Source organism: Delphinapterus leucas, chromosome 1, assembly GCF_059928025.1.
Source record: "Delphinapterus leucas isolate spDelLeu-1000000601 "Yukka" chromosome 1, BTC_Dleu_Yukka2, whole genome shotgun sequence".
NCBI lineage: Eukaryota > Metazoa > Chordata > Mammalia > Artiodactyla > Monodontidae > Delphinapterus > Delphinapterus leucas.
Window position 1 is genome coordinate 144584165 of NC_143129.1, and position 24200 is coordinate 144608364.

Consider the following 24200-nt stretch of genomic DNA (forward strand, 5'->3'; position numbering starts at 1 on the left):
TTGTTAAACAACTTTATGAGGTGGGTACTATTATTAGACACATTTTACAGATAGGAAACTAAAGCACAGAGAGGTTAATAAACTTGCCCAAGGTCACACAGCTAGTAAATCCCACACAGCTGGGATTCAAACCCAGCTTATCGGGCTCCCAAGTCAGTGCCCTTAGCAATTCATGTCACCATACTGTCTTGAAGTCAGGCCCAAGCATCAACATTCTATGCCAGTGGTGAGGTGTAACCAACAGTAATAAGAGGGGCTGTTTTGGAGAAATAAAAGGCAATTCCCCAGCCCAAAGTAGGATGCAAACAGTTACGGAGCAGGACAGATTGAAACTTTAAATAAACTCAGATCTCACTGAGCATATATAAGGAGCCCCTGGGATGGGAGGAACAGTGTGACCCTTTAGAAGTGAATGTTTCTGAGAGCCACCAGAGTTGTTGGCCTCACAGAGTCCAGGGCAGGACTCCAGCCTTGAGAGCTCTGGTCTGGATGAGATAGACCTCTTTCAGGATTCACACCAGTTCAGCACGTTTCCCGAAATGCTCGCTGTGCCCTGCCTTCTAACCTGTTTATTATGAGCAGAGAAAGGAGACAGGCATTCATGAATTACTTCCCTTCTCTGAGGTCCAGTTTCCTCATCTGGCAAATGCGTTGTCAGGAGGAGAACGTAGATGCCGTATGTTAAGCTCCTAGCACAGAGCCGGCTGTGCGGCGGACACCTGGTTATTACTGCTATGAGCTGACAGTGTGATCAGGTGGTGGCCCAGATGGGCATCGGGAGGCCCATGTCTGCTGTTGCAGAGACTTCTGCCAGCCTGCTGCAGAGCTCCCCTGCTCCAGCATGGCCCTCACCCCACCACCTCGCCGCACCCACCACACCAGCACCAAGGGCGTTCAGCGTGAACAGAGACCACACAGGACTGTCCTCTCCATAAAGCCTGGACAAGGCTAGACTTCTTCACAAGGAGCTTTATTAGAATCAAAGAAGCTCCCTTAGAACGGCCAGATGAAAAGTTGTTTGTCCCCAAGACAAATACCAAAACAAGAAAATCATGAGGTTAGAAGGAGGATCGCTGGATCAGGTGTCAGGCGGCCTTGCCTGAGCCCGACATCGCTGCACTGAATTGGGGGGAAGCCTTGGGTGAGCCATTGTCACCTCTTGGAGCCTCATTCTCCTTACCCATTCAAGCAGGAATGTTAATGCTTGCCCTGGATTGTGGTTGGGGAGGGGGGAATTCACAGCTAATGGAATGGGAAAGGCTTTGTAAGTTTCAGTAATGGCCCATTTTAATGTCCTCTGGCTACCTTGACCCTCATTAAGGGTTCATCTCTCTCTAGCCTGGCCTGGGACCCCTGGCCCTGGGTCCCTCATTTTAGGACTCTGGGCAGAGCTGGTCCTGGCCTCTTCCTGGGTAGCCTGTGGTCCAGGGATAGCCCCTGTGGAGGAGAGAGGATGCACTCTCCCTGAGCATCCCTGATACAGAGGGCAGTGTAAGGTCAAATGTCATGCTGAAGCTGCAGGGGGAGGACTGAGGCCCAGAAAGTGCAGTTGCGAGGTCCTTGTTCAGGTTGACACAGATAGTGCCAGGACAGGGACCTGTCCTGGCCCCGGGTCCTCTGCGCCCCACTGATGACTCACTGCAGCACCGGGTTTTGGGGGGTCAAACATTCAGCATGTGTCCACTCCGCCTCACAGTCGGAAAACTCGGACCTGTTCTACGCTGTGCCCTGGTCCTGCGGGACCCTGGGCTTCCTGGTGGCCGCCGAAATCCGCATCATCCCCGCCAAGAAGTATGTCAAGCTGCGGTTTGAGCCGGTGTGCGGCCTGGAGGCCATCTGTGACAGGTTCACCCGTGAGTCCCAGCGGCAGGAGAACCACTTCGTGGAAGGGCTGCTCTACTCCCTGGAGGAAGCTGTAATCATGACGGGGGTCATGACCGATGAGGCAGAGCCTGGCAAGGTAGGCCCGGAGGAGGAGGGCCTGGATGGGCTGGGATGGAGCCTGATTCCCCACCCTAACCCTGGCAGCCACGCTCTTTGAGTCTGCGACCTGGGTCAGCCCACCTGGGCAGCAGGATCGGTAGTCGGCCGTCTTAGGCTGTGACCAAAGTATCCATTTACTCTGCCCCTACCATCTGCCGGGTAACGTGTGTGTCTCTTGATAGGCGTAATCTTTGATCCTCACAGTAACCCCATTTTATAGATGAAGAAACCAAGGCTCCAAGAGGCCATGTAAACTTCTACAAGACGACAAAGCCAAGATTTGAGTAATTGATTTGATGCCTCAGAATCCAGATTCACACCCCTTCAGCATACACTGTGTAATTTTTAATAGCCGTTCTTTCTCCATTGAGAAAGGATTTGTGCTTATTATGAGAGGCTTGGAAAGTGTACAGAAGTAAAAGGAAAGAAAAGACCCCACCTATAAATATGACCCAATCCAGCTCTTGCTAATGTGTTTGATAGATTTATTTCCTCTCTTTTCGATGCACAGATATTTTTAAAGCTTTTACAAAAGTAGTACAACAATGTTGAAATATATAAAGAAAAAGTTAAAGTGCATCTCTTCACCCAAGCATGCTCCCAGGGTAACCACTTGTAACACTGCACTCTTCAAGGCCTGTGTGTGTGCATGCACATGTACGCGTGTGTACATGCCCACGCCCTCGTTTTATCCCATGCTTTCTGTTGCCTGTAATTAGCCTAACTCATTGCTTCCCGATGAGCATTTATTTTGCTTAAAATGTTTTGCTCTTACAAATAATATTGCATTGAAGATTCTCTTGCATCTATCCTTGGCCTCTTGTACATGCATTTCTGTAGGATTGAGTCCAAAAAAAGGAATGCCTGACCCAGGGGTTTGAGTATATTAAATATTGATAGACATGACCAGTGACCTGCCAGAAATGTGTGCTTCTGTCCACTTCCAGCGATGCAGTGGTGTGTGAGAATACCTTTCCCCCACGTTCTTGCCAGTGCTAGATAGCATCACTCTTTCATTTTTGCCAATCTGATAGGGTTAAAAATAGTAGCTCGTCTTATTTTGCAGTTCTCAGGTACTTTCAAGGTTACCATCTCTTTGCACAGTGTTTCGGTTTGTTTGTCTTCAGCTGTGATCACCAGTTCAAATTTGTAGTTTCTGGTTTAGTGCGATAAGCATTTCTACATATCGTTAACATTACCTTCATGTTTAATGACTGCAGAAACATTGCAGTGAGCAAATGCCCTATCCTCTACTAAACCACTGCCCCATAGTTGGAAATTAAAGTGGCACCCTGGTTTTCATTATTTTAATTAATGTAGCAGTGGACATCTTTCGTCTATAATTTGAATAATACCTTCAAGTAGAAGTAGTACAGCAAAGGATAGGCACTTTTAAGGCTCTTGATCTATCCCTATATACTTAAAGCATTTTAAAATCCAAAAGGACTCAAAAATCATCTGATACAATTCCCTCTCCAAATAAGGAACGGAGGCCCAGAAGGGGAAAGAGGCTCCTCTGAAGACCCACGGCAAGCATGGGGCAGGTTTAAGTTTGGGTCTCTGAGTCCTGGTTGGGTGTTTGTTTCCCGCCATACCAGCTTCTAGAATTTGTCATCACCTGCAGACTTTGATCAAGCACCATTCTTTATGGGACACTAGTGAGCACTGGAGGATGGAGATCCTGGAGAAGGAGTGGGGCTTCAGACACTGAGCCCAAATGTTCTGGTGTCCCCGGGCCCTGGCTCTGCCTGAGCTCAGGTCGGGCCAAAGGCCAGGCAGTGTGTCACTCTGAACCTAGTCACCTGGCAAGGAGGTCTCGTCCAGAGGTTTTCCACCTTGTCTGAGATGTTCCTCTGGAGGCTGCCAGTGGTGATAAGCTAAGGGCCGGGACCAAGGGGTATCACCACCCCCTTTGTACTGAAAGTCATCTCTTTGATGTTTTAGGTGCCACCTAAGGTTGCAGTTGGGCAAAAGGGATTGTACAGCTTTTAAATCGTTTGAACACTCTGACCAGTTCCCTTATTTCCCAGGAAGACCAAGGTTTTCCCCAGAGGCTTGCCTGGTATCAGTGGCAGAGGGGCCGGGCCTCGGGCCATAGACTTTTGCAAAGTGTTCTCGTGATGCCGGATGAGAACGGGGCCTGGGGCTGGGGGAGAGTGATGGGTGCCAGAGGCATGTGCGTGTTTCATCTGAAGAGCATTTCTCCCAAACATGCCTGTTCGGCAGGCTGCTTGGGCGTTTGTCCCTGCGTGCCCAGGCACTGTCCACCCTGGGGGAAGGCAGCCACCCCCGTTTTACAGGGGAGCCCAGAGATAGGAAGTGGCTTGTTATCTAAGTGCTTGGGCTGCAACTGGAACTCCTGCCGCCTCTTGGCTGCCACGGCCGCCGTGTGCCCCAGGAGAGACGTGCCATCCAGGTTCTTTATCATGTCCCAGGCTTCTCTGGCACAAAGAGTTACCAATGAGTCCACGAACACCAGGAGTGCGGGTACCCCCGAGTCTCGGGTTCATCACGCAGCTGGTGCCTCTGCCGGTGTGTGACCAGGTCCACCTGGGGTTAGATCAAGCTGCTCTGTTCCTGTTGGATCTGACTCCCCTTTGCATTCGCAGGTGGAGGCCAGCCTATGGTGACTTCTGCCCTGCCCCGTACTTTCCACGCTCTAACTGAGTTGGACAAGCAGGCTCTTTAGCCCGGTTCCTGGTACTTTGTGGCCTGGTTTCCCCACTGCAGAGTGGCCTAGCAGCAGAGTGGCCTGCACACAGCGGTGACCCCCAGATGGGCTGCAAGTGTTGGCTGCCAGAGGTGGAGGGCAGAGGTTGCCTGGCTCCAGGGTGGAGGGAGCTGCCGAGGGGCTGGGTGCAGTGAGAGGGCCGGGAACTGAATACTGTGCCCCTGCTGTGGGCAGGCCCCGTGCTTGGCACTTCCTGCCTTATCTCTTGTAGTCTCTCTAACCATTCTGCCTGTACTGAAAATGAGGCTCAGAGAGGCTAAGTAACCTGCCAGGATCAGCCTAGTGCATTATAAGTGGAGACAGCAGATCAGTAAACAGTAGGCACACGGCAGTCCCATTTATATAAATCTGTGTGTGTGTGAAAATAAAACCTAATGAATACACTTCGGTTTTTAGTAGTTCCCTCTGGAGGGTGAGGCTGCAGGGGCATCTCTCAGGTTACACATTACTGCAGTGTCTGAAGTTTTCACAAGGAGCGTACGTTGCTTTTAGAATCAGGAAAAAAATTAATAGTTTTTTTTTTTTTTTTTTTTTATAATGCCCACATTCCAGAACCCACCATTCAAGGTTCTCTGCCATCCGCCTTGGCCTTCTTTTGCAACATGGAATGTGCTTGGGTCCTTGCCTCTTGCCAGCCTTGTGACCTCGGGTAGTCCCTTCAACCTTGATGATTCTTTCTCCTGGTTAGTGAAGCAGGGACAGCCCTGCTGTGCAAGGTCGTGGAGGAGATAAAGCAGGAATGTGTGCAAGGTCATGGAAGAGATAATGAATGTATGCAAAGTCATGGAGGGGACAAAGAGTGAATACTCGGGTACTGGTCCTGCCTCCCTGGAGTGTGGGCGCTTAGCCCGTGCTGTGATTATTCTCCAGCCACCCTGGGCTTGCTTACTTCTTGCCTCTGCTCCTGTCTTTCCCTCCCTGATGGTCCCCTGGCAACATTCTACCTCTCCTACGCGGCCTCTCCTACGCGGCCTCCACTCTCTGCTTCCTCCTGCCCTTTGCTGGGTGTGATCTCGCCTGCCCCATAAAACTCGGGTGCCTCTCCCACCCCAAGAGAAGCTGGTATGACATGGGCCCGAGCGTCTGCAGTGTGTGTGTATGTAATTTCTAATAGTCACAGAGATCTCCCACAAAGTATTTATTTTTATTGCCATTTTACACGTGAAGAAACAAGCTCAGAGTGTCCTGCGCCAGGTCACACAGCTAGTGGGTGACAGCCAGGGTCTGGCCTCAGCCGCCCAACCTGAAGCCCATGACCCTTCCAGGTTGCTGCCCTGCCTGTCTCAAAAGCATCGGCCCACAGTTCCTTTCATGGGTGAGGAAGCTGAGGCTCAGAGAAGCTAAGTCATCCCAGGGCACACAGTAGATAGAGTCCTGAACCATTTAGGGCTGAAGAAAACACCAGCTAAATATATGATTTAGGCTTGGAGACCATGGGGCCCAGTGCCAGGGAAGACGGTAGCTTTACTGTGAGCTTCCTCCATTGATGGTGGCTGCGTGGGGGGAGCGCTGTGGCCAGAGGATGTGAAGCTTGGTCCAGGGCAGCAGGGAGAGCAACGTGGTCAGTTAGTGCTGTCGGCTGTGGGACCCAGTGGGGAGGATGACCCACGCTCAGTGTTCATGCCGACGCTGGCCTCGTGGGAGGGAGGTGGGGAGGAACACGCCTGTATGGAGCGCTGCACTGTGGCCGACGGCTACAGACATCGGCACTTCAGTTCTCTCACCGAGGAGGAGTAGCAGGCTGAGCTCTCGAGCCTGTCAGGAGTTCGCTGCTGGGCCCAGGGCTCACCACTTAACTTCTGTGAGCTTCTGCTCTCTCTGCTAGAGAATGCCGGCTCTGCTTAGTAACCTCGCCCGGCTTTCAAGAGCCTCCAAGGCAATACTAGACATGAAAGAGCTCTGGAGAGGCCAGGAGTGCTGAACAGAAGCCGGGTATCACTGTTACGCCCCGATGGCATTGGGGCTTGCCTGTGGCCTGACACAGTGCCCTCTGTCATTGCAGCTGAATAGCATTGGCAACTACTACAAGCCGTGGTTCTTCAAGCACGTGGAGAACTACCTGAAGACAAACCGCGAGGGCCTGGAGTACATCCCCTTGAGACACTACTACCACCGCCACACGCGCAGCATCTTCTGGGAGCTCCAGGTGAGGCTAGGATTTCCTGGTAGTCCTGGCTCCGGGCCAGGCTGGCAACCAGGATGGCTTCCCCTCCCTTGGGGGAAAAGAGCGGCTTTGTCCTAGGGACCAGAACAGCCTCTTACCCAGCAGCACAGTGCTTCCTTCTTCAGGAGCAGCCACCTTGCCTTAAAGCAGCGGGCTCTCCCCACACACCTGCCTGTGCCAGAAGGTGGGGCGCGGGACCCAGTGCTTTGGGGAACACAGACCTGTTCTGTCCTTGAGGAGCTGTAGCCCAGCCGAGCAGACAGACTGCGGCCTGAGAAGAGGAAGTGGCTGGTCCTGCCCAGGGCTGGAGGTAGCTGTCAGGCGTGGCCTTGACGTGTGAGCAGGAATTTGCTGTTGTGTGATGAGCGACGGGGAGCAGTGACATTTTAAATAAGCGACCAGGGAAGGCCTCTCAGGAGATGCCTTGTGAGCGGGACCTGAACGTAGGGAGGACACACCAGGCAGAGGAGGAGCCAGAGCACAGGTCCTCAGATGGGCTGAGTGGGTAGCTTTTTATTTCTTTTTTTTAATTGAAGTGAAAACATAAAATCAAACATTTTAACGTGTACAATTCAGTGGTATTTTGGTACATTCATGACGTTATGTGTCCACTATATCTAGTTTCAAAATATTTTCATCACCCTAAGAGGAAATCCTGCACCCATTAAGCAGTTACTCCCCATTCCCTTTCCCCAGACTCTGGCAGCCATCAGTCTTGCATTCTGTCTCTATGGATTTACCTATTCTAGACATTTTATTTAAATGGAATCATACAACATGTGGCCTTTTGTGCCCGGCTTCTTTCACTAAGCCTGTTTTCAGGGTTCATCCACGCTGTAGCATGTATCAGCACATCCTTCCTTTTTGTGGCTGAATAATTCTCCATTGCGTGGCTGGACCACAGTTGGTTTTTCCACTCCCCTGCCGGTGGACGTTTGAGTTGTTTCCACCTATCGGCGTTGTGAGCAGTGTTGCTGCAAACACTCATGTACGAGAACTTGTCTGGGTACTAGTATTCAGTTTTGGAGGATACACACCTAGGAGTGGAACTGCTGGGTCGTGTGACGATTCTGTGTGTAACCTATGGAGGAACCGCCAGACGCTTTCCATAGTGGCTGAGCCATTTTACATTCTCAACAGCAGCACGTGTAGGTTCCAGTTTCTCTACATTCTCACCAGCGCTCGTTGTTTTCTGTTTTTTTTTGCGATAGCTATCCTAGTGGGTAAGAAGTGGAATCGCACTGTGATTTTGATTTGCATTTTCCTAATGACTAGCGATGTTCAGTATCCTTCCATGTGCCTGTTGGCCATTTGGATATTCCTTGGAGAAGTGTCTGTTCAGATCCTTTGCCCAATTTTAATTGAGTTATTGATCTTTGTTGTTGACTTGTAAGAGTTCTATATATTTTCTGGATATTAGACCCTTATCAAATACATGATTTGCAAGTATTTCCTCTCAATCTGTAGGTTGTCTTTCACTTCCTTGATAATGTCTTTTTTTTTTTAGATTTTTTTTTGATGTGGACCATTTTTAAAGTCTTTATTGAATTTGTTACAGTATTCTGTTTCGGTCGTTTGGCCATGAGGCATGTGGGATCTTACTCCCCGACCAGGGATGGAACCCGCACCCCCTGTATTGGAAGGCGAAGTCTTAACCACTGGACCGCCAGGGAAGTCCCAACAATGTCTTTTGATTCACGAAAGGTTTTGGTTTTGATGAAGTCCAGTTGATCTATTTTTTCTTTTGTTACTCGTGCTTTTAGTGTCGTATCTAAGAATCCATTGCTAAATCCCAAAGTTACGAAGATTTCTTCCTGCATTATCTTCTAAAAGCCTTATGGTTTTAGCTCTTATATGTAGGTGCTTGATCCGTTTTAAGTTAAGTTTTGTATATGGTGTGAGGTGCGGGTCCAACTCCATTCTTTTGCATCACAGCAAGGTGCAGGTTGTCACAGCAAGGCTGCGTGTTTCTGAAGACAGCAAGAAGGCCCTTGAGCTAGACCCATTGTGGAGAATGCTGTCAGACAGCAGCCATAGCCTAGATCATGTGGGTCCTTGTAGGTCAGGGGAGGACTTTATGTTTTACCTTGTGTGGTAAGGAAGCCAGTGGAGGACTTGGTGCAGAAAAGTGACATGACCTGATGTTTGTTTTAAAAGGATAATTTTGACAGCTATGTGGAGAGTGGATGGGGTGGAGGTGGCAAGAGTGGGAGAGCGGAAGAAAGAAGATTCTGTCGTCCAGGGTGGTAGCGGTGGAGGTGGAAAGAGTGGGAGAGCGGAAGAAAGAAGATTCTGTCGTCCAGGGTGGTAGCGGTGGAGGAGGAAAGGGGTCTCAGATCTGGGAGGTGCTGTGAAGGTTGAACCAACCAACGGGATTTCCCACAAATTGCCCTTGGGTGTGATTCCAAGGTTAGGGACCCAAGCAACTGGGTGGCCCCAGGTGCCATTGATTGCTATGGACAACATGGGGGAGGGGTCTGGGAAGGAAAATCAGAAGTTTGGTTTGGGACATGTCAGCGTGAGATGCTTTTCAGACATGCAGGTGGGACGTTGAGTGGGCAGCTGGCACATATGTCAGATCTTCAGGGCAGAGGTCAAAGAAATCCATATCACTGTGGGTATCATCAGCAGAGAAATGTTAATTAACACCGTGGGACTAGATGAGTGAGGGAGGTTAGAGAAGAGGAGTCCCAGGGCCAAGCCCTGCAAAGTTGAGGGAGGAGGAAGCAGCCAGCAGAGGAGAAGACGCCATCAGCCCGAGGGGAGGAGAAACCCAGGAGGACTGGCATCCCGGAAGCTACCTGAGGACAGCGTGTCAAGAAGGAAGATGAACAGCTGTGTCAGATGCCCCTGCGTGAGATGACGACAAAGCATCGACCCCTGGTCTTAGTCGTGAGAAGGTCACTCATGACCTTGAGCCATGGGGCTGAAAGCCTGACGTGGGTTCGAGAGAAAACAGAGACAGGGAAGTGGAGACAGTGAAAATGGAAATCTGAGAAGGCTCAGTATAAGGGAAAGCAGAAAAGTAGGGTGGGAGCCAGAGGGGGATGTAGGATCGAGAGGAAATATTTTGTGTGACTGTTTTATTTTTTATTTTGATTTTTTTTTGGCTGTGCCGCACGGCACACGGGATCTTAGTTCCCCAACCAGGGATCAAACCCGTGCCCCCTGCAATGGAAGTGCAGAGTGTTAACCACTGGACCGCCAGGGAAGTCCATGTGTGACTTTCAAGAAGGGAGAGGTTACCGCATGTTGACGTGCTGGCAGTGCAGGGGAGAGGGTGTGCTCGCAGGGTGAACCTTGAGGATGGATGGATCCTGTGCTCAGGTGGAGAGGTTGCCTTTAGGTGAGAGCATGGAGATTTACCCACTGGACAGGAGGGAGGAAGTGTTAATGGAACAGTTGCTACAAACAGGAGGACCATTTGGTGGTGGGAGGGTGTGGGAGTTCTTCTGTTTTCTCAATGAGATAGGAAGCAAGGATTTTAGCTGAGATGAGGGGGTGAGGGGTTGTTGAAGGATTGAGGAGAGAGGAGATGGGAAATTGTCCCTTGGAGAGTGGGAATGAATTAACTGGGGAAATGTCATAGGATTGCTGGGCAGCACTGGGCCTGCCAAAGATTCATGACCACGAGTCTACAGTGAGGCCAGCCCTGGTGGTTGTGGATTTTCACACGTTCAGCTCTGTGGACGGGGTACAGCATAGGGAGAAAGTAAGATTTAACCACGGTTGAGGTTTTGCAAATGAGTATGACAAGTGGGGCAGAGTTGGAAAAGCCAGGACATGATCAGGATGAAATCCGAGCCAGCTGAGGCAGGGCAGTGAGGATGTGCGGGGCTGAAGGGACTGATATGGTGGCCTGGGTGCCCCTTGGGGTGAAGAATTGACGTCAGAGCACTGGAGGGCATGGGCAGCAGGAAGGAGAGTTAGTGATGGTCAGAGGGCAAACGCTTGGAGTTGAAACTATGGAGATGCCAAATGAAGAATGTTGCCTACCATCCAGTTCTGCAGGAACGAAGTCATTAGGCCTTGCCGTCAACACCCCCTGAAAGGAATTCAGGGCAAAGGTCAGTAATGAGGCACTCTGTGCTATGGGAAAACTGGCAGATAAAGACAGCCTTCAGATAGGTAGATATTTTGAGGAGAAAATTTTATGAACCCAAATTCTTGGATCTTCCCATACTTAGAAAAGTACCAAAACCATTAATAAGACGGCTGTTCCTCATAACTAGCAACAACCTTCGACCAAGACCAGTGCTTGATTACATGTACGCTTCGCCAAAATCCCATACATACTGCTCTGGCCTTTACCTCTTCGGAACGGTTTCTCAGAGCTGTTTGAGAGCGGGTCTCCCACGCTATAGTCAGTGAGACACTGAATAAACTCAGCTCACAGCTCTGACGTGCTTTTTCTTTTTCCAAGTCAGCAGAGGCAATGAATACAGACAATAGGACAACATCGAGAGGTCAGCAAACTTTCTTAAAGGGCCAAATAGCAAAAGCTTTAGGTTCTGCGGGTCATACGTCCTGTCGCAGCTGCTCAGCGCTGCCCTTGTAGCGCAAAAGCAGCCACAGGCAGTGCACAAACAAACGTGCATGGCTGTGCTCCAGTGACACTATGTATAAACACAGGCAGGGGGCCAGATTTGGCCAGCAGGCTGCATCCGCTTGCAGACTGATTCCCACGGGCTATAGTTCGTCATCCCCTGCTCTGGAGTGTGACATGAGAGTCAGGGCAGAGGCCAGGTGGAAGGTAAGATCGCTGGAGGACAGAGAGGAGGCTGGGGCGTGGGAAAGATCATAGAGGTGGATATTAAATCGCATCAGTGATAAGATGAGTGTTGAAGAAGGTGGTAGTGATCTGGGAACGAGGGAGATGATGGGGGTGGAGATGATGGGCAGGTGGCTGCAAAGCTGCTGAGGGTTTTCAGGGAATGGGAGGGGCAGAGACCTAGAAGCAGTAATGAGGAGCCCACCTCACCTCCGTCTACCCCAGAGGCTCATGGAGAGAAAATGATACCACCTCGGAGGGCTGCAGGGGCCAGCCAGGTTCCAGCTAAGAGCAAGGAGAGGACACGACGGTCGAGAGAAGAGCTTGAGGATGGAGGGGGGTTGCTGCTGTTTAGACCATGAGAGAGCACAGGGGAGGGGTTTGGAAGATGGGGGGACAGTGGCCAGTGGGGTCAGGTTAAAAGACATTGCATCGCTGTAGCACATCAAAGGTGCTTGTGGGAGGCACCCAAAAGTCCACCGTGACTGAGATAAATAGGGATGTCAGGCATGAAGGAATTACACCTGGTGGTCTCCTAGGAGGAGGTGTCGGGTCACTTCTAATCGTGGGCTAGGTCTCTCAGGCAGGATGTGACGGGGCAGTGGTAAGGGGTGGAGGAGTGGGCAGCAGAGGCTTCGTCAAGGCCTGGGGAGCTCTGGGCTTCCCCCATCCCTGTTAGTCCTCCTTTGAGCAGTGTCCAGGCCCAGAACGTTTGGTGGAAAGTTTTGCCAAAGGCAGAAGACCCCCGAGTCCCTCTTTATCCCTGCCAGGAGCAGTGTTAAGGATGTGGGAGGTGTGGTTTTGTCAAGAGCAGGGATATTTAAGAGACAGGAAGGGAAAGAGGGGCCAGCAAAGTACGTGAGCACATCAGCATGGTAACAGCAGCAGTTAACATGAATCACTCCTTACATGTTAGTTCTTAGGCCAGACACTTTACATGCATTCTCTCCGTCTTCCTAACAGCCCTGTGAGGGTAGGTCCTAGTGCTGTTTCCACTTAACAGATGAAGAAACTGGTTTAGGTTATCCAGAGTAACACAACTCAGTAAGAGATAAGAGTGTATTGGTTATCTATTGCTGCATAATGAATTAACCCCAAATTGTGAGGATTAAAACAACTGCCCAGTTTCGAGGCTCAGGGATTGGAGAGCGATGATGTGGGTGTTTCTGGCTCAGGGCTGCAGTCAAGGTGTCGGCAGGGCTGGTGTGCTGGAGGCTCTAGTAGGGCTGGAGAATCTGCTTCCTGGAAGGGTCCCTCACGTGGCTGTTGACAAGAGGCCTCTGTTCCTTGCTACCTGGGCTGCTCAAGTGTCCTCACAGCAGGGCAGCTGGCTTCCCCCAGAGCAGGTGATCCAAGAGAGAGACCAAGGAGGGGTCCTCAGTGCCTTCCATGACGCAGTCTTGTCACCTCGCCACTCCCACCATACTCTCTTATTAGAATGGAGTCACCAAGTCTGGCCCACACCCAAGGAGGGGGGAATTAAGCTCCACCTGTTGAAGAAAGGAATAGCAGAGAACTCCTGGATGGGTTTTAAAACCACAGAGCTAGGTTTCAAAATGAGGTTTGTCTTCTATTTTTGTGCTGTTAAACTCTAGCCTGTACTGCCTGAAGTTAAAGGAAGAATCTGGAAGGATGGGTAAGGATGGGTGTTTTACTACCAAGATGTGCGCACAGGAAGTTTGTTCAGGAGAACTCTGGCGATCCTCAACTGCGAGAGGAAAGGGAAGCAGGGCCGGGCAGAGGGAAAAGCGGAGGTGTCAGGCAGCCACAACAAAGACCTCAGCCAACCCACAGGGAGCTCTGGGGCTGGATGGCCCTCCAGGGCTATCCCACCTTGAGGCCAGGGGGCTAGGACTTTGCAGCCCCACCCCGTGAAGGGTGACCTTGGAGATATTGCATGTTGGGTTCCAGACCACTGCAATAAAGCAAATATCACAATAAAGTGAGTTTATTGGTTTTTGGTTTATTGGTTTTTGGTTTCCCAGTGCATATATATATATATATTTTTTAATTTAATATCTTTATTAGACTATAATTGCTTTACAATGTTGTCCCACCGCATATAAAAGTTATGTTTACACTATAGTGTAGTCTATTAAGTGGGTACTAGCATTATGTCTAAAAAAGAAAAGGGCATACCTTAATTTAAAAATACTTTATTGCTAAAAAATGCTAACCATTATCTGAGCCATCAGCAAGTCAGAGTAGTGACATCAAAGATCACTGATCACAGATCAGAAGTGCAATAAAACGAGGTCTGTCTGTACAGTGTCAGGCACGCAGGACAAAGAATGCAGTAGCGCTCCGTGTGCTGACACCCAGGATACAGTGATAAGCAGGAGGCCAGTAGATGCTGCCATTTGCGGCTTGTGTTCTTTTAAAGCCCATGGACTTGTCTGTGCATCGAATGTCTCTAGAAGGGTACACCAATAATTCCTAAGAATGGTTGCCTTTGTGGAGGGGAAAGAGATTGGGATGGAGGAGGAATGATGAGTGGTCAGGGCTGTGAGGGAAATGGGGTCAGGGCTTAGCCTTTGAGGGGGGATTTCTGCTATGGGCCTGTGTGGCTTTTCCAAGGACAACCAAGGGAACAATAAAAGCCACGCTATTTCCTGAGCTCCTGTTGTGAGCCAGGAACTGGTGTAGGAGCCGGAATCTAACAGAGAAGAGAGCAGACAGGCCCCTCCCTCCCTCATGGGAGTGGGCTGGTGATCAGAGGAGATGATTCCAGGGGAGGGGAGGGGAGAGGAAGAGTCATGCAGCCTCTGAAGCTTAGCATGGGGGCTTCTTTGGGCAGCCACCACTGACCCTAGTCTGATGTGGACCCTTTTATGAGCTGCCTCTGCATCTCTCTGTTGCAGCTCTTCACACCTGAGGTCAGGGACCACGTCTCAACGATCTGGGTATCCCCAGCACCCAGCACAGAACCTGGCACCTAAGCACACAGGCGCCTCGTAATTGTCTAACGAATGAAGGAATGTCCTTGGCTTCGAGGGCCCAGGAGCTATGGGGATGGGGTATCAGGTGCACACTGGCAGCCCTCGGGAAGATGGCAGACTGGGGGCAGGGAGGACGATCGTGAATGGGGGGCCTCCTCCCTTGTGGAAGTTTGAGGAGTGGAAGAGGAAGGACAGCCCTGCTCAGGGGGGTTTCCCAAGAGGCCAGCTTGGGGGAGGCAGGCGGGGTCGCACTGTGCAGGGCCACAGGAACAAGAGAAAGTGGCTAGCTCTGCCTAGGATAGAAGGTAGCTGTCAAGCTTGGCCTTGACAGGTGAGCAAGAATGTGCTGTTTGTGTGTATGGAGGGGTGGGAAGCAGTGACATTTTAATAGGGGCGTCAGAGAAGGCCTCTCAGGAGATGCTGTAAACCGAAGGGCTCATCGTTGAACCTGAGCGAGACCTTCCCCACCTCGGTGGGAGCCGTCTCTGGCGGTGTGACCTTAGGGAAATTGCTTAAGCTCTCTGAGTATCCATCCCTCTTGCCATTCAGCAGCATTCTCAAACATTTATGGAGTGCCTGCTCTGTGCCGGCCACACTGACCTCAGCAACTAGAACAGCAACGATAGCTTCGTTGTTATTTTGCTTCAGGCAATGGCCTGAGTACCTTCCATTTGGTATCTCACCATTCATTCTCACAAGCCCCATTTTGCAGATCAGGAAACTGAGCTCAGGGAGGTTAAGTCCCCAGCCCAAGATCATCATCATAGCTGGTAAATGCCAGAGCTGGGAATCAAACCCAGATCCGGCTGGGTACCACCACGCCCCTCCAGATAGGAGTGGACCCGTCACATTTCTGTCCAGTACCAGAGGAGGACCCAGCCCCTGGCACGTGGGGACACTGGGCCCTGCTGAGTTCCTTCTCTCCATCCCCAACCCTTGTCTTTTAGGACATCATCCCCTTTGGCAACAACCCCGTCTTCCGCTACCTCTTTGGTTGGATGGTGCCTCCCAAGATCTCCCTCCTGAAGCTGACCCAGGGCGAGACGCTGCGCAAGCTGTACGAGCAGCACCACGTGGTGCAGGACATGCTGGTGCCCATGAAATGCCTGCCGCAGGCCCTGCACACCTTCCACAGCGACATCCACGTGAGCCGGGCCGGGAGCTCAGCGGGAACGTGGGGTGAGGGTGGCGTGTGAGCAGCAGAGAGAGGGGAGTGCTGCAGAGCCTGCCTCCTGGGGGAGGAAGAGCACCAACACGCCCTCCCTGGCCCCCCAGGTCTACCCCATCTGGCTGTGCCCATTCATCCTGCCCAGCCAGCCGGGCCTGGTGCACCCCAAGGGAAACGAGGCCGAGCTCTACGTCGACATTGGTGCCTACGGGGAGCCGCGCGTGAAGCACTTTGAAGCCCGGTCCTGCATGAGGCAGTTGGAGAAGTTCGTCCGAAGTGTGCACGGGTGAGCGAGTGCCCAGAGTGTGGCCGTCAGCCACAGAGCACTGATGGGGGTGCTTTAGACATGTCCAGGGGCTCCCACTCCAGGTTGGAGGCCAAAGCTGAGGAGCGGGGGGGACTCAGGACCACGAAAGCCACACAGAGGCCTGGACAGAGCATTGCTCAGAAACGTCCTGGAACAAACCGTGGACGTGCAAAATCCATGTGGACGAATCTCAAAATAATTATGCTGACGGAAAGAAGCCAGGAAAAAAGAGTACTGTATGATTCTATTTATATATATATATATATATTTTATATAAAATTCTGGGAAATGCAGATGAACCCATGGTGACAGAAGGCAGTTCTGCCTGGGATTGTGGAGGGTGACGGACAGACAACACAGGGGAATCCGGGGCACGAAGAAAGTTTGGGGGCGATGGATATGGCCGTTACCTGGACTGAGGTGACAGTTTCAAGGTTACAGACATACATCAAACTTATCAAGCAGTACGTTTCTTGTTTTTTAATTTATTAAAAAAATATTTTTGCTTATTTTATTTATTTATGTTATTGAAGTATAGTTGCTGTACAATATTATATGTTACAGGTGTACAATTTAGTGATTCACAATTTTTAAAGGTCATACTCTATTTATAGTTATGATAAAATATTGGCTATATTCCCTGTGTTGTGCCATATATCCTTGTAGCTTCAAGTTGTACACTTTCCTTATGTGCAGTTTATTGAACGTCAAAAAAGAGAGAGAAGGCAGCCTGGTGAGCATATCGGGGAGACGGGCATGCAGTGCCCTGCATTCTACTGACTCTGCCTCCACTGCCACTTAAAGCCCTGAACCCAGATTCCCCGTCTGTAAAATGGGGATAAGAATTCCTGCACCAGCCTCAACCACTAGCTCATTAGGGGGATTAAACAAGAGAAATCCTCCAAAAGCGCCTCCTGCCCTGCAGAGCAGGCGGTGCGTTAGGGGCGCATTAGGGATGGCTGGGGTTCTTTGCTCCCCTTTCCCCTCCCCGCCCCTCTGACCCCTGTCCCCGATTCCTCACCCTTGTGTCTGCGCTGCAGGTTCCAGATGCTGTATGCCGACTGCTACATGGACCGGGAGGAGTTCTGGGAGATGTTTGACGGCTCCCTGTACCATAGGCTGCGGAAGCAGCTCGGCTGCCAGGACGCCTTCCCGGAGGTCTATGACAAGATCTGCAAGGCTGCCAGGCACTGAGCCGGAGCCCACCCGGAAGGAGGCGGACGCGAGGGCGGACCCTGTCCCCAGGGCCAGAAGGCATCTATCTTCCCTTCACTCAAGCTTGGCTGCTCTGCCAGATCCACACTTTCAGAAAGAAACCCCTCCAGAAACCCCACCCAGGTGGCCCCGACAGCTTGCTCCCAGCTTCCAGGGGCAGCCAAGTACAGTGGACAGGACATGAGATTTGGAGTCAGACAAACCCGAGTCTAGTTCCCAGTTCTGCCACTCATTAGCTGTGTGACTCTGAGTGAGTCACTCAGCCACTCTGAGCCCTGTTCCTCATCTGTTGAAAGGGGGTAATGCTGTCTTCCTGCTACTGTCATCTAAGTCAAGCGCCTGTCGCAGCAGAGGTGCCGGAGAAGCGGCAGCTGCTCTTAGCACGGCTTCCCACTCAGCGTCACGTCGGACTAAAGTGCTTTGGATTCAGTGGTTGAGTCCGGGAAGGCTCCATGTTAGGTCACCTGGGCTCGGGTTTGGCTGAAGGGGGTGCCCTCGAGTTGCGCTGCCATCACTTGTCAGCTGCAAGACCTCCTCGCCGAGGGAAGGAAGGAAGGTTCCTCTCCATCCCTGGGGTCTTGGGAGGGCAACAGATGGGGCGGGCAGGCGGGCGGGCCCAAGATGTGCTGTGCCAAAGCCAGGTCTGATTCCAAAGTTCTCCCTGCCGTGCTCGGTGGCGCCTTGCCCCTTCCTCCTTCACGCTCAGGGTTGCAGGCCCACTGCAGCCGTTGCCCAAGTCCACTGAGAGGGGATTGTGTCCTTGGAGAAGACACTTCAGGGTTGAATCCTGGCCAGGCCCAGGCCTGGGACACCTGCCCAGGCTGGGTGAGTGGCCTCTGCTCTGAATTGAATCCAGAGGACCTGGGCTCATTCTTGCCTCTCCACCCTCCATGGCTCTTGTTCCCAGAACCCGCTTTGCCATGGTGGGGCTGTGTCCTCTGCTCTGCAGTAGGGGTGGGAGTTGGGGGGTGGGTGGGACCACGCCAAGCAGGAAAATGGAGCCCACCGTCACTTGGCTTCGTGGGGTTCCTCACTGCGGGGCTAAAAGAAAACAGCATCAACTTGATTTCTCCAACCACTCATCTCCCCCTTTTTTTCTTTCTCCCCCGGCCCCCAACTGTAGTTAATTTTAGTGCCTTACAAATCCTAAGCTCAGAGAAAAGTTAGCTCCATTTCCGTTCCAGAGGGAAGGAAACCTTCCCAGGTCCCTGCCCGCCTAGTAGAGCTTGGTTGTTTATGCAGCTCTGTCTTAAGAACTGCCCAGCCTCAGCTGAAAACCCAGAATCTGAGAGGGAATTATGTAAGGGAAGCTGGAATTAAGTGAACTGTGCCAGGCAGTGACATTTTGGGAGAGAGAGAGAGAGAGACCACTGCACCAGGAGCCAGGAGGCCTGGGTTTCAGTCCTTGCTGTGTTCCTCACGAGCTCTGCACCCGTGGGCAAGTCATTTGTCCCTCTGAGCTGTAGTTTCCTCATCTGTCACATTAGCACACACAAGACCACCTGAGGCCCTTCTGCTGTAGAAGTGCAGAGCTGTCTTAAACACCACGACTGCAAACCCCATGAAAAGCCTCTTGTGTGGATAGAGGAAAAACAAATGATCTAAGTGGACACTTGGGGGTTGTCTGCTGTTTAAGGTCCTTCCTTCAGCCCAAGGCCAGCTCTCATCTTTTCAGAAAGGCACAACCATGGCCTGCAGGGAAGTGTCAATCTTGTCACCACAGGTTGCCAGAATCCTCCCAGAGCCGTGCTTTGGCTGCCGAGGCTCACTCATCCTGCCCTGGGCTTGGCGCGCTGTAGTGTCTTGGCGTGGTCCTGGGAGTTCTGGGCACATTCAGGACACTCAGATGGCAGAGGAACCACTCTTCCCCATTTAGCCTCTGGAGGGGGCGTAAGAAAAAAAATAAGAAACCTCATTTTCTCGCTTGTATGCAAAGCACGTGAATACTGGCATTAGCTCTCCTAGTGGGCCCGTCGGCTTCCCGCTCGGCGCTAAACTGATGATCCTACTTACTGTAGAGGAATGGTGAGCCCGAGCTAGGTTAGCCCAACAGATAAGGTCCCATCCTTTCACCAGTGGGGCCTCCGTCCCTGGGCCCCTGGGAGTGTGGCCAGAGATGCCAGCAGCTTCTGTTATCCTCAGTCCTACAAAGCAAAATCCTGCCCTTCGCAGACCTCACTCGGAACCCGGGGCTCAGAAGGGAGGGAGGGTCTGGGGATCACACCAGCCTCAGGTTAGTGTTTCGCTTCAGTGATATCTTGCCTAGAAAGGGGCAGTCTTCCAAGCATGTTGAGCTGAGTGACCAGCTCTTTCTTGTAGCCAGTCTCGTCACTACCCATCCAGATGGTGGTTTCAAGTGGAATTAAACTTGGCACATGGCGGGAGTGGGGCAGCGTGTGTGGAAAGTATAAGAAGAGGCCTCTCCCTTCCGGAACGCTGAGTTTCTCTGCATGAAGGTTTTCTGTAAAATCCGGATTCTAGCCAGTTTCTTTGGCTGGAAGGATGCATAATCTAATTAGCTGTTACTGAGAGGGAAGGGGTGGGGATGGGGGTGGCAGTGAATGCTGTGTGATTTTTAGTTTTTTCCTTAATCGTGGGGGCCACGGAAAAAGGCCTGGGTCCCCCCCACCCCCCAGCAGGCTCTGCAGCTGCAGGCGCTGTGCCTACTGTCTGAACACTTCATGTCCCTATGGCTGTGTGGCCCCCGCTTCTGTAAGAATAAAAGTGTGATCTGGAAAGTAGCCTTTGTCGTTTCTTGCTCTGGGGACCCCGACGTAGAGGCACTCCTGGCTCAAGTGCAGGCTCCAATTTCCCTCTGAACCCGCGAGGGCTAGAAGATGGCGTGGGGGAAGGGACAGGTGTGTTAGGGCAGAGGGACCAGGGTGATTTTCTTAACTCTTTTTGAATTTCCGTCACCGTCACAATGATCTGGCGTAGATGTTGATAATATTCCCCTATCTGCAGGGTGGAGAACAGAGTACAAGGAGAAACTTGGAAGCTAGGAGACCAGTGAGAAGAGTTCAGGTGAGGTGGGGCTCAGATCGAGGTGGGGCTGTGCTTTTTAAGGCACCAGACATGACAGAAGCTCTGGGCCGCAGTCCTGGCTTTGTCACTTGGATGACCTAACTAATTTTGGCAAATCAATTAATCCTATTGAGACTCTTTCCTCATTTACACACTGGTAGAGACCACCAACTGTCCGCTAAAACCCCTTCCTCCCTTTGAGCACACCACTGGACTACATTTCCCAGCCTCCCTCGCCCTCAGATGGGCCCTTGGGTTAGAGTCGCTCTAGGAGAATGTGAGCAGAAGTGGTAAAGCCCTGTGTGAGGTTCTCCTGGCTCTTCTGTTATTTGGACGCAGAAGACAACCAGGCCATAGGTGGTAGCAGAGTCACAAGGGGAAGGAGCTAGGTGCCTGAATCACTGTATGGAGAACGGCCCATCAACCTGAACTTAGGCCTGGTCTGGGAACAGGAAATAAACTTTCACTGTGGTTGAGTCACTGCGTATTCAGGACTAATTGTTAGAGCAATTTAGCTCACCCTAATTGTTACAGGTCGTCAGGCTTAAATAAACAGACACACGGGTTGAGTTTAGTGCAATAAAGTTTTATGCAAATGCATAGATATTCATGATGGACACTTTCCTAAAATATATGTGATGTCAGGGTCCCATCCTAAAGTTGTTTGAGAGGAACCCCTTAGGAAATTCTTTTTCCAATTGTTCAGTTTCACAAATCAGGATTTGTAAATTCTCCTTAAAGGAGGAGAAATCTTTAATGTCCTTAAAACAGATTTTGTAGTTGAAACCTGAAATATCACCTTACATTTGAATAGCATGCAACATACAATATCTTCTTTAATCCTCACAGTCCTGTAACAAAAGCAGGTCAGTTTTTATCCCCATTTTACAGATGAGGAAAGTGAAGCTCAGGAAAGGTCAGGTGATTTGCTTGGAGGCCACATTGAGGCCATTAACGAGTTAAACAAGGATGCAGACTCATTAGTCTTAAAACATCAAAATGCTTCAAGAGCCTCACCCCAAGCTAGTTAAGACCGTAGCTCCAGGTCTAGAAACAGTGAAATGAGACCCTTGGCTGAGCCTCACACATAGTGGGGAGTCAGGAATCTCTTCATGAACTCAGCTCAGAAAGGAAGCCACTAGGGATCAGCAGAGGGTTCTGCTTTGACCCAAAGCAGTTCCTTCTGCAAGGGAACCGTCTTGCCCCACCAGACCCTGTGGGCACTGTGGGCAGTGTCCAGACACCAACATTCATGCCAGAGTTGCAACAGTTGGTTCTCCAAACTTGGCTTATATAAGAAAAATCACACACGCATGCACACACACACACACGTACACACACTACACAAGTTAAATGTAGATGTGTTTCAAAAACATGTTTTCTAGCTATGTCCTGGTGTTAAGATGGCCTACAGGTTTCATCCTGTAGGACTGCTGTAGTCATTGCAGGTTGTGAAAGATTGGGAGGCTTTGTTGATTTCTAGGAGGTGGTATTTTGATGCTATGGACTGTTTGTGACCTGAAATTCATATGTTGACAGTGTTATGGAATTGGGAGGTGGGCCTTTTGGGAGGTAATTAGGCCATGAGGGTAATTACCCTCATGATAGGAGTGGCGTCCTAAGAAGAGAAATGAAACAGCTAGCCCTCTTTGTGAGGATACAAGATGCCCATCTGCAGACCAGGAAGAGGGCTCTCATCAGATCTTCCAGCACCTTGACCTTGGACTTCCCAGCCTCCAGAACCATGCAAAATAAATTGTTGTATAAGCCACGCAATCTGTGGTAATTTATTATAGCATCCTGAACTGCTGATGACAGATGGTTTGAAGATAGTTGAGCCAAAGAACCCAGAAATAGCTGAATCCTGCTCTGCCCATCATACTCCTCCCCATGGGTTTCCCTAGGGGGCAGATCCAAGGGAATGATAAAGAAAAAAAAAAAAATGGGGCACTGCAAGATCATATAAATAAATAAATAAATATAGATATAAATGTATATCTATCTATAGATAGAGATATAGATAGAAGATGATAGATAGATAGATAGATAGATGATAGATAGATACTCCTGGTTCCTGACACTGAACTCCTAAATCTCTTGGAATTTCCTGGGTAATGGGGTGTCTTTTGTTCTAATGAGGTGACTCCGGGTGAGCACCTGGATTGCTCTTGGATGGGGGCTGGTCACCAGAAAGGCCAAGCCATGATTTCAGCCCCTGCCACCACCGCCCCCATCCTCCAGGGTGGGGAGAGGGGCTGGAAATGGAGTTAATAATTGATCATGCCCGATTAGGCATGTTCCTGATTTTGTAAGACCATTCATTCTTCTATATATGAAGGAACCATGAACAGAGCTCACAACCATCTCCTGCATATAATCTATAACAGAATTGCAGGGATTGGCAGTAAAAGCAAATAAAGTCAGCAATCTAGGGATCAATGACCACAGCCTGAACCACTCTTGGTTGACCAGTTAAACAACAGATAGTTGTGCATTCGTTGTAGGCTTGGCACTGTGCTAGGCATCCCAGCATTACAACAACAGGTAATCTCTGCCTGAAATTGCTAACTCTCTGTTTTGCCACCTTGACTCATATGAAGGACTTGAGGTATATCAAGCATATTTGCAGCTTAACTGATGAGTAAACAGAGCGGGTAATACCCCCAAATCCTTAAAATAAGAAGAATAAGCACCACTTTATAGGATTTGCTTATAGGGGTCTGCTCCAACCTTCTGATGGATGCCTACAATTCCTCCATTAGAGTCCCATCTTGTTAATATAAGGGTTAAAATGCAAATAATTTCAGAAGGGAAAACATTAAGTTGTTTTTCATCAATTATTCCTCCTTGTTAATAAAATACTTAGGAGTAAGTTTTTAGGAAGACAGGATGAGAGCAAGAAGGAGTGTAGGAAAGAGGCATTGGCAAGTGGGTGAAAGGTTGAACTGAATGTTGAGAAAATGAGTGATTCCACAGGACTGAGTCAAATAAGATGAATTATTGTTTTGGATGAGCAAAATCAAGGTAGACTGTTACATAAGAATAGAAAAATACTAAAATTTGGCTATTTCTAATAATTTTCAGAAATTTCTCTACTAAGATAAAAAGCAAATGTGTACGACAGTGAAAAAATCAAAAGGTTATTGATAATAAAGCCACAATGTCAAGGGCCTGAACCAAGATGGTGGAGTAGCAGGACGAGCTCTCACTCCCTCTTGTGAAAACACCAGAATCACAACTAGCTGCTGGACAATCATCGACAGGAAGACACTGGAACTCACCAAAAAAGATACCCCACATCCAAAGACAAAGGAGAAGCCACATGAGACGGTAGGAGGGGCGCCATCACAGTAAAATCAAATCCCATAACTGCTGGGTGGGTGACTCATGGACTGGAAAACACTTATACCACAGAAGTCCACCCACTGGAGTGAAGGTTCTGAGCCCACGTCAGGCCTCTGAATCTGGGGGTCCGGCAACGGTAAGAGGAATTCCTAGAGAATCAGACTTCGAAGGCTAGTGGGATTTGATTGCAGGACTTCGACAGGACTGGGGTAAACAGAGACTCCACTCTTGGAGGGCACACACAAAGTAGTGTGTGCATCAGGACCCAGGGGAAGGAGCAGTGACCCCAGGGGAGGCTGAACCAGACCTACCTGCTAGTGTTGGAGGGTCTCCTGCAGAGGCGGGGGGTGGCTGTTGCTCACCGTGGGGACAAGGACACTGGCAGCAGAAGTTCTGGGAAGTACTCCTTGGTGTGAGCCCTCCCAGAGTCTGCCATTAGCCCCACCAAAGAGCCCAGGTAGGCTCCAGTGTTGGGTTGCCTCAGGCCAAACAACCAACAGGGAGGGAACCCAGCCCCACCCATCAACAGTCAAGAGGATTAAAGTTTTACTGA

At 50.4% G+C, this 24200-nt stretch overlaps 1 protein-coding gene across 2 annotated transcripts in view; it reads left to right on the forward strand.

Moving 5' to 3' along the window:
- The window catches only part of DHCR24 (24-dehydrocholesterol reductase), a 35491-nt gene extending 15472 nt beyond the window's left edge, over positions 1-20019 (forward strand). For both annotated transcript variants that reach the window (XM_089922080.1, XM_022575771.3), the window contains exons 5-9: positions 1697-1960; positions 6717-6860; positions 15536-15733; positions 15864-16042; positions 17104-20019. In XM_089922080.1, the coding sequence (XP_089778206.1) occupies positions 1697-1960; positions 6717-6860; positions 15536-15733; positions 15864-16042; positions 17104-17257 (939 nt within the window). In that variant the 3' untranslated portion in view covers positions 17258-20019. The remainder of the gene's footprint in view (positions 1-1696; positions 1961-6716; positions 6861-15535; positions 15734-15863; positions 16043-17103) is intronic.
- Positions 20020-24200: the final 4181 nt, after the last annotated feature.